This window comes from Tursiops truncatus, chromosome 5 (genome assembly GCF_011762595.2).
Source record: "Tursiops truncatus isolate mTurTru1 chromosome 5, mTurTru1.mat.Y, whole genome shotgun sequence".
Classification (NCBI taxonomy): domain Eukaryota; kingdom Metazoa; phylum Chordata; class Mammalia; order Artiodactyla; family Delphinidae; genus Tursiops; species Tursiops truncatus.
In genome coordinates this window covers 113,082,521-113,096,299 of record NC_047038.1, presented here as the reverse complement: position 1 = coordinate 113,096,299, position 13,779 = coordinate 113,082,521, and the positions used below count along the sequence as shown (strand labels likewise).

Genomic DNA, 13,779 nt, shown 5'->3' with positions numbered 1-13,779 from the left:
GGCAATCACCTTTCATATCCTCTCTTCAGAAGCTCACAGAACTTGTTGTTAAACCTGTTCTGTGCTGTATGTATTACAGAGGGTAACTTTGGAACCTTACTTTGTTAATCATCCTTTACGTCAAAGGTATCTTTCCCTGAATATCATTTTTTCCCTACTTCTTTGAGTCACATTAGCAGGTTTTCAGTGTGTTTTCTTGAAACACAATTCAACAGTTTCTTATAGCTGAGTACAGAACTTTTTAGTATTGAAGGAGGTTTTTTTTTTACCTTTTCAAGAGGTTTACCTATATGCTATGTACCTATGAGACTACAAAGAGCTTTCTCATCCATTAGTAATGTGCACTGTTTAATTGTTGACTTAGCATTTTGACTGAAATGAATTTTAAAATGAGGACAGTGAGTTGCCAGCATTGTTTGTGTTTGTTGTTTTTATTGATATGGAGGAAAGAAGACCTCTTGAGAGTCAGGAGATCCAGGTTCTAGTTCTGTGTGTGTGTGATTAAGGACCCGGGATTCCTTCCTGATCCCCACGTTCATTATTTTTAAAATGGGTGGCTGCGGGCTTCCCTGGTGGCGCAGTGGTTGAGAGTCCACCTGCCAATGCAGGGGACACAGGTTAGTGCCCCGATCTGGGAAGATCCCACATGCTGTGGAGCGGCTGGGCCCGTGAGCCATGGCCGCTGGGCCTGCGCGTCTGGAGCCTGTGCTCCGCAAGGGGAGAGGCCACAGCAGTGAGAGGCCCGCCTACCGCAAAAAAAAAAAAAAAAAAAAGGGTGGCTGCAGTTGGGGAACTGTGGTGATCATTACTGAGGTCCCTTGATAAGTCTATTGTTATTGAAGGACCACTCTAGGAGAATTTATGACTCCAATGCTCTAATTGGCTTTCTCCTCAAACTTATTTCTTATGGATTACCCAATCAATTTTAATGATTTTACTTTTACACATTTTTAAGTATTGACTTTTACACAAGTAAAAACCACGGTTACGCTGATAACAAGTGTTTATAATGCAGAGATACGCATTAAAAATGTATTAGATTTCATTTATTCAGCAAACATTTTTAGCACCATTCCAGAGAATTAATACAGAGATGAAAAAGCACCTAAAGTGTCTAGCTTCAAGATGCTGATGGCCCAGTCTGTGTTTAATTATAATATAAAGTGGTAAGTATTGGAATGAAGGGTTATACAGGCTATAATGGACATAGCTAGGAAGCTGGATTTGGAGAGTTAAAGATAAACATCTTATTTTAATCCCCCTGCTGACATGACAAAGGGCAGCTACTTTATTATACATTAGCAACAAAAAATTTACACATGGTACAACATTGTTCTTTATTATCATAAGGACTGCATACTTTGCCCTCTCACACTTAGCATCCTAGAGAAAGGATATAGAACGTTTTACTAATATTAATAGCCAATTTTGTACTATTTTTTAAAGATGATCATTTTTGGACTTTAATATAAAACACATACTTTATAAATTAGTTGCATAGTAAACTCCGCATAGCTGAAAACTCCAAGTCATTTCAGCTGAACAAGTGTTCCTGGAGCTTCTGCTTTGTGCCAGTCACTGTGCTAGATGTTTGAGATCAAAGATAAATAAGATCTGGTCTCTGCCTTCAAAGAACTTACTATCTAATGTAGGAAACATGCACATAAATCTTCTGATTAAACTTAGCAGTTTGTTGATATATGTACAAATGCATGGATGTTTATACATATGCAGTTCATGTATCACAACTTTCTCTTGAAAGTTCTGATATTCAGATACGTTTCTTGAAATTCCTGGGGTAGGTAGATAGCAGAGATAAATAGAACCTGGCCTTGTCTGACATCCCTCAGGAAACAAGGGTTTATCAGGCCCTTGTATGCCATCATCCACCATACCAGTGAGGTTTTGATCTTTGCAATGGCAAAACTATTTTTCTCTTTTGTACAGGGACTTGCTTCTGTCAGCTTTCATGTCTTAATTCAGTAATCCTGAAGCTGCCTCGCAAGCTACCCTCTCGTACAGATGATTCAGGGCAATGGTTAGGTGTTACTAATAGATTTTTGGATACTTACATGCTCCTGCCAGTTTTGCTTAGAGATTGAAAGGTCAAGCTCTGTGTTTATAGAGACTTCAGTGCCTAAATAGGAAGAAACAGAATGTCAGTTTGTCTTACATGCCTTTTTCCTTATTTCCTTGATGATGAAATGAGAATTTAACAACATCTGTCACAATATTATCGGTGAGATAATGGGCAATAAAAATGAAAGTTAGAAAGTATCTTTATTACAACAGCCTTATAATGTAGCTTGAAACTTTCATTCCCCAAGACCAGTACTTCTTAATCTGGAACCCATGGATGGCCTCTGGGGAGCTGTGAAATTGCCTGCCAAATCGTGTGTGCACATTTGTGCATGTTTGTCTTGTGGAGAGAACCGGATCTTTAATCGGAGTGTCTGATTATGTGAGCTCTTTTTACTTCATAAGTTGAACCACTGAGTCAAACAAGTTAAATGACCTCCCGTGTTGTTTCTAGGGTTGGGGAGCAGAATACCACCGCCAGGATGTTACTAGCACCCCCTGCTGGATTGAGATCCATCTGCATGGCCCCCTCCAGTGGCTGGATAAAGTTCTTACCCAGATGGGTTCACCTCATAATCCTATTTCATCTGTGTCTTAAAACGGCCTCGGGCTTCTGCCTCTTGAAAACTATTGAGCCTTGCATGTACTTGAAGGATGGATGAGTCAGACACCATCTGAACTGACAAAGGAGCCTTGATAATACTTGACCTCTGTGACCAACTGTTGGATTCAGAAATTTAAAAACCTGGGTAACATACTGTTGATATAAGAACCTGTTTAGTTTACATTGTAACATTCTATTGTAAAATCAACTAAAATGCATACTTTTAGCAGGACTTCGTGTATAGTTAAAGGAGAGATGGCCAAGCCAGGGACAAATCATCTATTGGAAAAATGGTCCTAAGAGATTCTGTTGTGTTTGGCACTTTAAGGTCATCGTTTGGCAGAAGCTGAGCATTAATAGTCTTTCTGACGTGTGTTTTTATCAGGTTTAGAGCCCATGTGGAGTCTTCTCACATGGGTTTTCATAATATTTTAAAACTATTTGTTTAGTAATGGTTTTTGTTTGTTCGTTTTTTTAAGTAAAGGTTAATCTTGGTGATATACATAGTAATCTTTCTAAAATTGTATGCTGACCATAATGCTGTCAGAATAATGTTAGGCATATGCTCTTTGCTAAATATATATGTACAGAATATTTGGAAGTTAAGAATTGATTAGACTAGTGGATTTAGGAGTATTGGAGGGGGCGGGGGGAGAGGGAAATGACAAATGTAGAATATACTGTAAAAATTCAGTTTGTTGCTTTAAAGAAACAAACTGATGTCTGAATTTTGCTGTGTTTCAATTTTTTAGAGATTTTATCCTACCCTTTTTTTTTTTTTCATCTTCTGTCCCATCCTCTCCAAAAAACAGTTATGCAGCTGGTTAATTCATATAACTGTGAGAGCAAATGAATAATTCCTACTATTCTGAAATTGACTGCCTGTATGTTTCAGTACCAATTGTATGGAGTGCTTGAATTTAATAAGGAGTTTTTATGGAGTTTACAATACAGAAATAGGCTTTAATTTTCAAGTGAATTGTTTGCCAAACCTAGTAACTCTGTTAAATATTTGGAGGATTTAAGGAACATCTCAGTTTAAATCCATTTCAAACTTTTTAAGTTTTTTTGTACTGTGTTTGGTTTTATTTTTCTTCTGCTAATCTTTTATATTCACTTACGCTCTCGTACATTGAGTACTTTTATTCCAAAACTAGTGGGTTTTCTCTACTGGAAATTTTAAATAAACCTGTCATTATTGCTTACTTTGATTAAAAATTTGTTGTTTCCTTTCTTCACGCACAAGATTTTAAAATTAATAAAGTTCACCACTCTCTTGAGAGATTTTTCTCAAATATTCTTTGCCAAACATAACAAACTGGATGACTGAAAACCTAAATTGCAGAGACAGGGAGACTGAATCATGAAAAGAGCAGAGTCACTTTAAATCAGAAAAGACAAGACATATGGAACTTTAAAAATTAAGAAAAAGCTAACTTGCACACCCTGGAATTCCAGATCTAAACATACCTTCTCGTGTGAGCAGTGTCTGTAGCGGCCATTATTGGGGGATGCCTCTCAGTCCACCAAAAGTCCCAATTTCTAAACTTCAGATGAGGATGCAAGGATGAATGTGAAAGGACGTAACATTGTGGGAAGAAGGAGAACTAAAACTGCAGCGAGACAGGATGATCGCTTCTGCCATCTACTTGTGACTGGGATGAGCCCATCCTCTCTCTCTCTCAGCCCCACCTCACCCCCAAAATGGAGTTTGCCCACGAAGGACACAGATTTGGGGAGACTCAGATTCTTCCCTGGCCAAATAGATGCCTCTGTTTCTCCCGTACGTTTTTGTACCTCTTTCCCAGAGGTATTTATCAGCCCCTTCTATTCCCCAAACTATGACCAAGCAGAAATTTCTGCTGCATCTTGCTGTCTCCAAAGGCATCATGGTGTAAGTGTAGAAAGCCCTGAATGGAAGACCTCTGTTATAACACACATTCATGCTTTGCTAGGGCATTTCGCTTCTGTGAACCTCTGTGTCCTCATCTGTAAAATGGAGATAATGTCGTTGTGTCCTCATCACAGGTTGAGGGGAGGATCTGTTGGAAGAAAAATGTGTTTGAATATACCTGGCAAACATAACTGCCATGCAAGTATGGGCTCACTCTTTGCTTTGACCCCCCCGTACTCTGTTTTCTCACTTACCTGCTATCATTCCTGGCACAGGTGATCTGGATACACAGTGGTGACTGGTGAGCTGTAATAAAAGGAGATTAATAAAACTATCAGGCTTCAGCAATGAAGTATAACTGGAAATTGTCTAAGAATAAAGAACTCAGGTCAGGATTTCTCACCTTGTTCCTAGTGGACAGCTATTTTTTGCTTTCCCGAGTTCCTGGGGCTGCCTGCTAGGACAGTTGTGCAAGGGGTTAAGTGGTGTAGCTATGCTGGCAGCCAGCTTGGAGATCTACCAGGTGAAACCCCCAGATTGTCCAGGAGATTGAAATGTACTGGGTCCACGACCCTAGGAGTTGGCAGTGTGGCCCTCATACAACTGCAATTATTTGTATTTTTGGTGAAATCCTAGGACTGTTGTCATCAGCCATAGGAGGCTTTAAGTCTCCAGGAAGTTTTTAATTAAAGGAATGAAAAAGTCAAAGCAACCATTTGTTTGGATTACTAGAAAAAACTTAAGCTAGTTCAAACAAACAAGGCAATGTGAACTGTTTTATAGTAGACATGTTTTCTGCCCTAAGAGAGCACTAGGTGGGATGATTAGAAGTGGAGGGCCCTGTAGCCACTGCTTCACTTCACTACTTCATAGAATTAGACCTCCAGCAAGTTTCTGAACTTTTCTGCACCTATTTCCTCATCTGTCAAAACAGGCAGTGGGACTTCCCTGGTGGCTCAGTGGTTAAGAATCCGCCTGCTAATGCAGGGAACATGGGTTCGAGCCCTGGGCCAGGAAGATCCCACACGCCGTGGAGCGACTAAGCCCGTGCACCACAGCTGCTGAGCCTGCGCTCTAGAGCCTGCTAGCCACAACTACTGAGCCCACGTCCCACAACTACTGAAGCCCGTGCGCCTAGAGCCCATGCTCTGCAACAAGAGAAGCCACCGCAATGAGAAGCCCGCGCACCGCCACGAAGAGTAGCCCCCGCTCGCTGCAACTAGAGAAAGCCCGCGCACAGCAATGAAGACCCAACACAGCCAAAAATAAATAAATGAATGAATAAAAATTTTAAAAAATGTAAAATAAAATAAGGCAAAATGAAAAGCATAGAGGAGAACAGAGGAAAGAAAAATGTTCGGACTCGGCTGAGTGGAGATCAATGAAGGTTTTAGAGAGAAAGTGGTGTTTAAGGTTGAACCTTGAAAGATGGAAGCATTTTGAAACTTTGAGGCAAGAGAACAGTCTGAGTAGAAGTGTGTGTGACAGTCACCCAGCATCTGCCCACCAATTTCCAAAGACCCGTCTCCAACCCACAGGGTTACTGTGGGATTTACCATACAGTATAATGTGATGTCCCTTCTGGCTACTGTCACGTGGTCCAGGCAGGGGCCTGTTCTGGGACTGGAAATAGGGAAGCGGGTTTTTCTGTGCCTGGCTGAAGCTATGGTAAACCTTGGGAATTGTTTCCTGCCATCTCTTCTGCTACCTGTGCTGGAGACAAAAAGTGAGAGAGAGAGGGTTCTCAGGGAATCCTGGTTCCTGGGTCTAGGATTTCCCAAGTGCTGCCGTGTTCCTGTTCTTGGCTATCCTGGGACACACCAGAATCTTTAGGGAGAATCCCCTCTTCTGCTTCATGTAGTTTGATTTGCGTTTTTGTTACCTGCAAGCAAATGTGACTTAAGCAATACAAGTAAGGACACATTTGACTTTTTAAAGAGAGATCATTTTTATAGGTAATTTTAACCAAAGCAGTTCTTGTTCATGCAAGATTTTAAAAGTCCAAGAAAAACAAAAAGAAGAAACAAAGTCACCTGTACTAACCCTTGATAAGTAAGGTTATCCTTGAACTAGGTGATTATGATAACCTGGCAGAGAGATACTCAGCAGGCTATAGGAAATTCAGGTCTAAAGGTTGGTCTTATTAGCGAGATGATGATTGGCTCCATTTGTTAAGCAGTTACTGGCACCAGTCCTGTGCCAGCCACCGTGCAGGATGATAAAAGTAAACAAATCCTCGGCCCTGCCTCAAGGAACCTGCACCCTGTTGGTAGAGGCAGACAAGTGAATAGGCAATGACACAGTGCTGTGACAGCGAGGGGCCAGAAGGGGATATAAACGGGACCAGAAGTGTAAGGGAAGACTTGTAACAGGAGATGGTGCCTGCAGGCTCAGTCTTAGTGTGCTGGCTAGGAATGATACGGGCATGGGATGGCGGGGGAAGGATGTGAGCCAGGCAGGACGGGCAGAGGGTGGGAGAGCCTGGCACCTTTGGGGGCAAAACTGCAGTGTAGCTGGAGTGTAGGGCAATTTGCAATGGTAAAGGAAGGAATGGAGGGGAAAGAAGGGGCCAGGTCATTAAAGATCTTGTATATGTAATACTAAAAAGGGACTAGGGACTAGGGAAGTCTAGGGACTTCCCCCCTAGAATTTTAGCTCCTAGACATCTCAACCTAGAAGTGGTTATGACAGTCCAGAGTCCAGGAGAGAATCTACGGTGAGGCATACACACAAGGAACAGAGAGGAGCTAACGACATAGAAAAGAATCGTAGAAACCAAGGGCAGCGTGTCAATAAGGAGGATTTAAAGAACGACATGAAGAGAACAGATGCAGAAAGGTGAGAACTTAGAAAAGGTTTATGCTTGGTACTTAGGAAGTCTCTGGCGACCTTAGAAGTTTTGGGGGGTGGTGCATAAAGCCAACAGATAAGGGTTAGAGAGTCTGGACTAAAAAAGTGGAGGCAAAGAGCATTGAATCTAGAAACGTTGAGTGGTGCAGAGAAGACAAGGAAGTGAATATGGTGGCTGGAGAGAGGACGATATGAGGAAGGCTGTGTTAGAACAGAGCTATCGCACGCCTGTGAGATGATGTGTGCCTCTTCAGTGAGGTCATCCACCACAAGAGGATAAGGCTGGGCTGAGGAAGAGTGGAAAGGCCACGGCAGGTGCTGAAGAGAGGACTCAACCAGCAATAAGCTCGAGCCCTGGGAGAGCATCATTGGCAAAGCCGAGGTGGGGGACATGGCCTGGAAGTCGATCCCATCTTCATGGTTAGGCTCTGGAATTGGGGGCAGGATTAGAGAAAAAGACTGTGGTAAAATTCCCAGAGTAGGTTATTGACAAGGCAGTCCTGGGGAAACTCAAGGGGACTAATGACCATCAATGGAACGGTGGCCTAGGTGGTCCAGGCTAAGAAGCAAATGAGGAACGAGAAACCAAGCAGGAGTCGCTGGGAAACTGGGATGAGAACAGAGAGCATGTTTGGTGTGAATGACCACAGCCTGCTCTCCTTCCGTCACTCAGAGAAATTTGAAAATACTGCATCTCAGACAATAAATCCTGAACCAAGGCCCTTCATAAAGGGTGCTTTGTGGGGTAGAGTTGTGAAAGTGGTTGGAGGAAAGAAAATCAAGGAACCAAGAAGTAGACTGAGAGGAGTTAAGTGTGTCATAGGGAAGAACAACTCTGACTCCATATTGGATCTGTTTCTTTGACTTTGTATTCTGTTGCTGTTGCTAGGAGTTAAGAATGTTGCCTAGAGCCTGAAATATACAGGATAGCTCATCCTCAAGGCTCTGACCTTTAAAGGGGTAACACTTTTCTATTCACATAGAGAGAAAAAGTTGCAGAGCAGAGAATAATATTTGTCTTGCTGCAGGTTTATAGGAACATCATGACCTGACCTACATGGACAGCTGCAAGAACAAAGGATTCCGGCAGCAAGAAGTTTGTAACAACCAGCCGCAGCCCCTCCCCTTTGAGTATAAAAGAAGCCTGAGTTCTAACTTGGGGAAGATGGTTCTTTGGGACACTAGTCCACCATCTTCTTGGTCTGCTGGCTTTCCAACTAAAGTCACTATTCCTTGCTACACCTCGTCTCTCGATTTACTGGCCTGTCGTGGGGTGAGCAATTAAGAGCTTGGACTAGGTAACAAGTGTTTTTGCCCATCATTGTGTCACCAGATAGTGCTTAACCCGTGATAGGTACTCTGTAAAAAAATGAATGAATGAATGATATGGTCTAACAGCATGGATACTGAGGTCATTTAGGGTGATGGAGGAGACAGTGTAGGGGCTTACAGTGGAATTAGGGCAAGGGACCAGCAGAACTACTGTAGTGAGAAAAAAGACTCCAGAAGAACATCAGTCTTCAAGGGAAGATAAATGGGAAAGAAAGCCAGAGAGACTTAGGAGCGTCTATCGATTCATCCCAGGATCCGAGAGGGAGCAAAGTGAAAGGTGAAAAGCTTCCTTCTCCCCAGTGCTTGGCATACTTCACACACACAAATTTACGTCATCTGTGTCTTTTAAAGATTCCCTGTGCCTGAGGTTTTGGAAAGGATTTCTGAAGAATTTCTTGCTCAGTTCATAGGGTTCGTGATACAGTTAAATAAAATAGGAACGCAAGAAAGAGGAAACAGGTGTGGGGAGGAGTGACGTTGATGAAGCTCATGGGATAGAATTCTGGGCTCCTGGGAGTCTTATTTCTTGTATTTCAGGTTATAGACTAGTTGCTTCCCCAGAGATACGATGTCAACGATAATGTACATAATAAGAGCAGGGTCAGCAAGCGGAATGAATGGAAGACGGTGGGACGGACACAATAGCAGGACAGGAAGATGGTGATCCAAGCTGCTCTAGAACGTGAGGGCAGTCTCCTCCACTTCCCAAAGCACACCAGATTTCCAGCAGGCGAAAGAAGAGTAAAGTAGAAGAGCTGCTTGCCCACTGCCAGCTCTAGGGACCATGGGTGTGGAAACTTCGGGTGATTTCTGGGCTGATACAGTACCAGCTGAATCATTTAGAGCAGTAGGTTTTTCTTAAAAGAATATGTTTTGTATATTGCCTGCATTGGGTCTACAGTGTTTTCTTACACTAGCAGAACTTATTAAAAAGAAATAATTTGCCCAAGCCTTGCAAGTTATTGTACTAGATTTAGATTTCATTACTAGGTTTCCCCCAACATAGTAGATGAGCTGTTAGCCTCCATGTTAGTTGATTTATTTGTTCCATATACATTTCTTATTTTTTTCTGGGAGAAGTGGGATTGGAAAAATTGTAGGTGGTTTACTGAAAAGTCTATTTTTATTGAGTCTGGTGACTTTTATCATTCTTAAATGGTTTTCAAAGCAGTGGTCCCCAAAGAGGGTGCTGTAGGGAATCCTGAGGGCTGCGGTTTCCCAAGCAGTGGAACTGAAAACCTCTTCGGCAGATCTGGAAGCTCGGTGCCGGCAACTGAGAGGCCATAATCCACTCCAGTTGAAACGTAACATGATATTTAACAGGCAGGGCTGTATTATATTTAAAAGGTCGGGACTGACTTCTCTAAGGAAGACTTTGTGAAAAGCTGACAATGTGTAAATTCCCCCCTTGATCAGAAAACCAAATAAATCCAAGTAACACAGCTCTGCTCTCTTTATCCCTTAACACAGAGTAAGTTTTAAAAAGGAGAAAAAGAGAGAAGAAAAAAAGTGAAATTGAGCTGCTGTTACCCTTTAGGACTAGATACCCTTTGAGAACCTGAGGAAGAAAATATTCTTCTTTCCCTTGGTCTTGGGTCCGAGTCGCCTCCCCGTTATTTCCATCCCCTGTGGATGTGATTGTTGAGTCAGGGCACCTGAGTTATAGGGACCTGTTTTTAATGCCGGCTCCATCACTTTCGAGCTGTGTCATTTCAGGCAAGTGAATGAATGTCTGCGCTTCAATCTCACTGTCTGTAAAATGGGAACATAATAGCCATGTTCTCGTAGGTTGTGTGATTCACACTGAACACTTGGTGCAGAGCCAGGAACGCTGTGAACGCTTACTAGTGGCTTGGTGGCATTGGTGATGCTGACCCAGTGGGCTTCATAAATGCAGGCCTCTCAATAAAGGGGGGGGGTAGGCTCTTTGGTACCTCTGGGAGTTGGTAGATGACCTGAAACCCGTAAGAATTTTTCAAATCCCCATAACAATAATAAACATTCTAGTAAAGAAAAATGCAGTGAGTTCTGGCAGAGGAAAAGAAAAAAAAAAAAAAGAAATGTCCAGTGTGTAGCATAACTAATGTTAATAAAACCTAAATCTTGTCCATTTTCCCCTGATGCTTCCAACAAGAATCCCATCTGTGGAGTCTTTGTTTTGTTTTGTTTTTCTGCATTTTTCTTCTTCTTTTTAATTGAATGAAAGATTCTTTAAATTCTATAGTGCTTTACAATTTTCAAAAGTTTCACACACATGATTTCATATAATCCCATAATGACCCCCTTTTCTCCTCCACCCCTGTGTTGCCTCTCCCCCCTCCCCACTGGTAACCACTAGTTTGTTCTCTGTATCTATGAATCTGCTTCTTTTTTGATTTATTCACTAGTTTGTTGTATTTTTTAGATTCCAAGTGAGTGATATCCATCTGTGGATTCTTGACTGAAGAAGCTTGAGGTGACTATATTGAAAGGTTTATCCTATTTGCTAAATACTTGTGCTGTCGAGGTGCTTATAAATATTGATTTTCATTTACATCACTCCCTACGTCACCCTAATTTAGAGACTAACTCCTTGGTAGGACATCTCTTAGCCTGGTGACTTCTAATTCTAAAAACCTTTCTTTACTCCTGGTTCCATTTCTACTTGAATGTTTGCCACACCTGATCTCAGACCTGTAACTTTCACCACCAGTCTTAGGCTACTGCTAACTCCAAAGGATTCAAGCCACTCTTCCGTGCTTGCTTTCACCCAGATTCTGCTTCATCTGCTAAAAGAACGCACCACTGGGAATTCTCATCCGAGGTACATTCTCATCCTTTGCCACAACTTGAGCCATCGTCCTTCTGTGTAGTGCCACATTCCAGATTCTTGTTTATCCCTTTGTAGGCAAGGATTTATTCTGGTAGTGTAATTTTGTCTCCGCTGGTCGGGACACGGAAGGCTCGTGTTCTACTTCTGGAAGGGTATGATTCCTAACTGGGTGAAGTGGCAGCCACTCTGCCCTGGGTGTCTGCCTAAGTACACAGCAGATTCTACCCTTACCAGTCATCAGATATTAATAGCTCACTTGTATCTAGTAAAATCCATTAACTCAGGGCCCTACGAATTTTCCTACCCCACCCCCTTGCTTGCCTAAATATACTTAGAAACTTCAATTAACATAGGTCCTTTTGAGAGGAAGGAGACAAGATTAACCAATTTAACCTTTATAGGATATGTAATTCTACTTAAGCATAAGGCATTAAAGGTAATACCGTTAAGAAATGTCTCTGAAGCTAATCCCCGTAGGACACTAAAACGCTTTAAAATTTGAGCCCTTGAGAAGCTAGTCCCGATGAGGTGTGACATTGATCTATGCTTAAAATGGGTGGAGGATTTCTATATATATATCCCAGCCTCTAGCTTCTGTTTTTGGGGAGACTGGGTGCAAGATGGAGTAAGGGAGAGAGAAAGGCTTTGAGTCAGAGAATGGCATCTTGATCCTGGCCCCAGAGCTCCCTTCGTGGTGACCTCTGTGAAGTTCTCCAGATCTTCTGAGGCCAGATTTTCTCTCTGTAAAGTGGGAAACAAACTCTTCATTCATTCATTCATTCCTAAAGATTAGGAATGATTATGTAAAGTGCTGCTTGCCGTACCTGTCACCTGAGTTGATGCCCAATAAACAGTAGTTACCATTATTATGTTTGGTTGAGTCGGCGGGGTGATTTATTTGTTAATTTATTTAGATTTGTTTGAAAATTCACTGTAACTGCCTTCAAATTCAAAAATATTAAAGTTGTATGGTATGAAAATTGTATATACATCTCAATAAAGGTAAAAAAAGGAAGATTTTTAAAATTTAGAAAAGGGGATCTATCAAATCCCCTTAGAAAACATTCAAGTGATTTTTCTTTAATAAATTTATTTATTTATTTATTTGGCTGCGTTGGGTCTTCGTTGCTGCATACGGGCTTTCTCTAGTTGCAGCGAGCGGAGGCTACTCTTTGTTGCCCTGCGCGGGCTTCTCATTGCGGTGGCCTCTCTTGTTGCGGAGCACGGGCACGAGGGCACACGGGCTTCAGTAGTTGTGGCACACAGGCTCAGTGGTTGTGGCGCACAGGCTTAGTTGCTCCGCGGCATGTGGCATCTTCCCGAACCAGGGCTCGAACCCATGTCCCCTGCATTGGCAGGCGGATTCTTAACTGCTGTGCCACCAGGGAAGCCCACAAGTGATTTTTAAACCAAAAAATCTCAGGGCCTATTCTGTAGGTGACCAGTAAATATTGATTAATGGACTTCATCTGTAGTTTTTCATGAGAACAGGAGCCCAAGTTGTCCCTTAGGTATCCTGCCCTTAATGCAAACATTAATTGCTACTTTTATGATACAAAAGTAGTACTTTGTTATAAACTTCTTTTTAAAATTATTCCTTTAGCATGAATTAGTCATTGGTTGATGACCCCAGTCCGGGCTTAAGAGTAAACATTTTGGACTAATTATATTCATCCATTGAGGGATGAGATGAGGGCCTTTGGATATGAAGCACAAATTATTTCCCAATGCATGGAGTATGGTTGTCATAACAACCTTATAACAGAATAACCAATAACTGACATGGGCCACGTAGGAGGGGCCTTACTCTTCTCATGAGAAAAACTGTGGACGAGGTCCATTAATTTACGGACCACCCACAAACTCGGGGCTGGAATTTCAGTTTTAACATCGCTTCTGTTTCCTAGGAGAATTAGATAGCTTTTGCCTTCTTAATATGTTTTTAAATTTAAAAACAGTTAAGGTGGAAAAAAACCCATATTGTCTGAGAACTTCATTTTAGGCAGGAGGAAGGGCACTATAAAGTATATTTTTTTAAGGAGGCATTGGGTCTCGAGTTTGAGAGCCAATGTCCTGCATGCACTGGCTTCTGCTTACGTCTCCCAGCTCACTTCATCCCACCCCAATCCAAATCCTCAAACACACCAAGCTTCTTCCCCCTGAGCTCCTCCGCACCAGCCCCTCCTCTTCCGCGAACGCTCCCTGCCC

General features: G+C 42.1%; 1 protein-coding gene across 12 annotated transcripts in view; it reads left to right on the top strand.

Annotated features, from left to right (window-relative positions):
- The window catches only part of SMAD1 (SMAD family member 1), a 77,573-nt gene extending 73,672 nt beyond the window's left edge, over positions 1-3,901 (top strand). For all 12 annotated transcript variants that reach the window (XM_019926537.3, XM_033857325.2, XM_073805527.1 and 9 more), the window contains one exon: positions 2,534-3,901. In XM_019926537.3, the coding sequence (XP_019782096.1) occupies positions 2,534-2,677 (144 nt within the window). In that variant the 3' untranslated portion in view covers positions 2,678-3,901. The remainder of the gene's footprint in view (positions 1-2,533) is intronic.
- Positions 3,902-13,779: the final 9,878 nt, after the last annotated feature.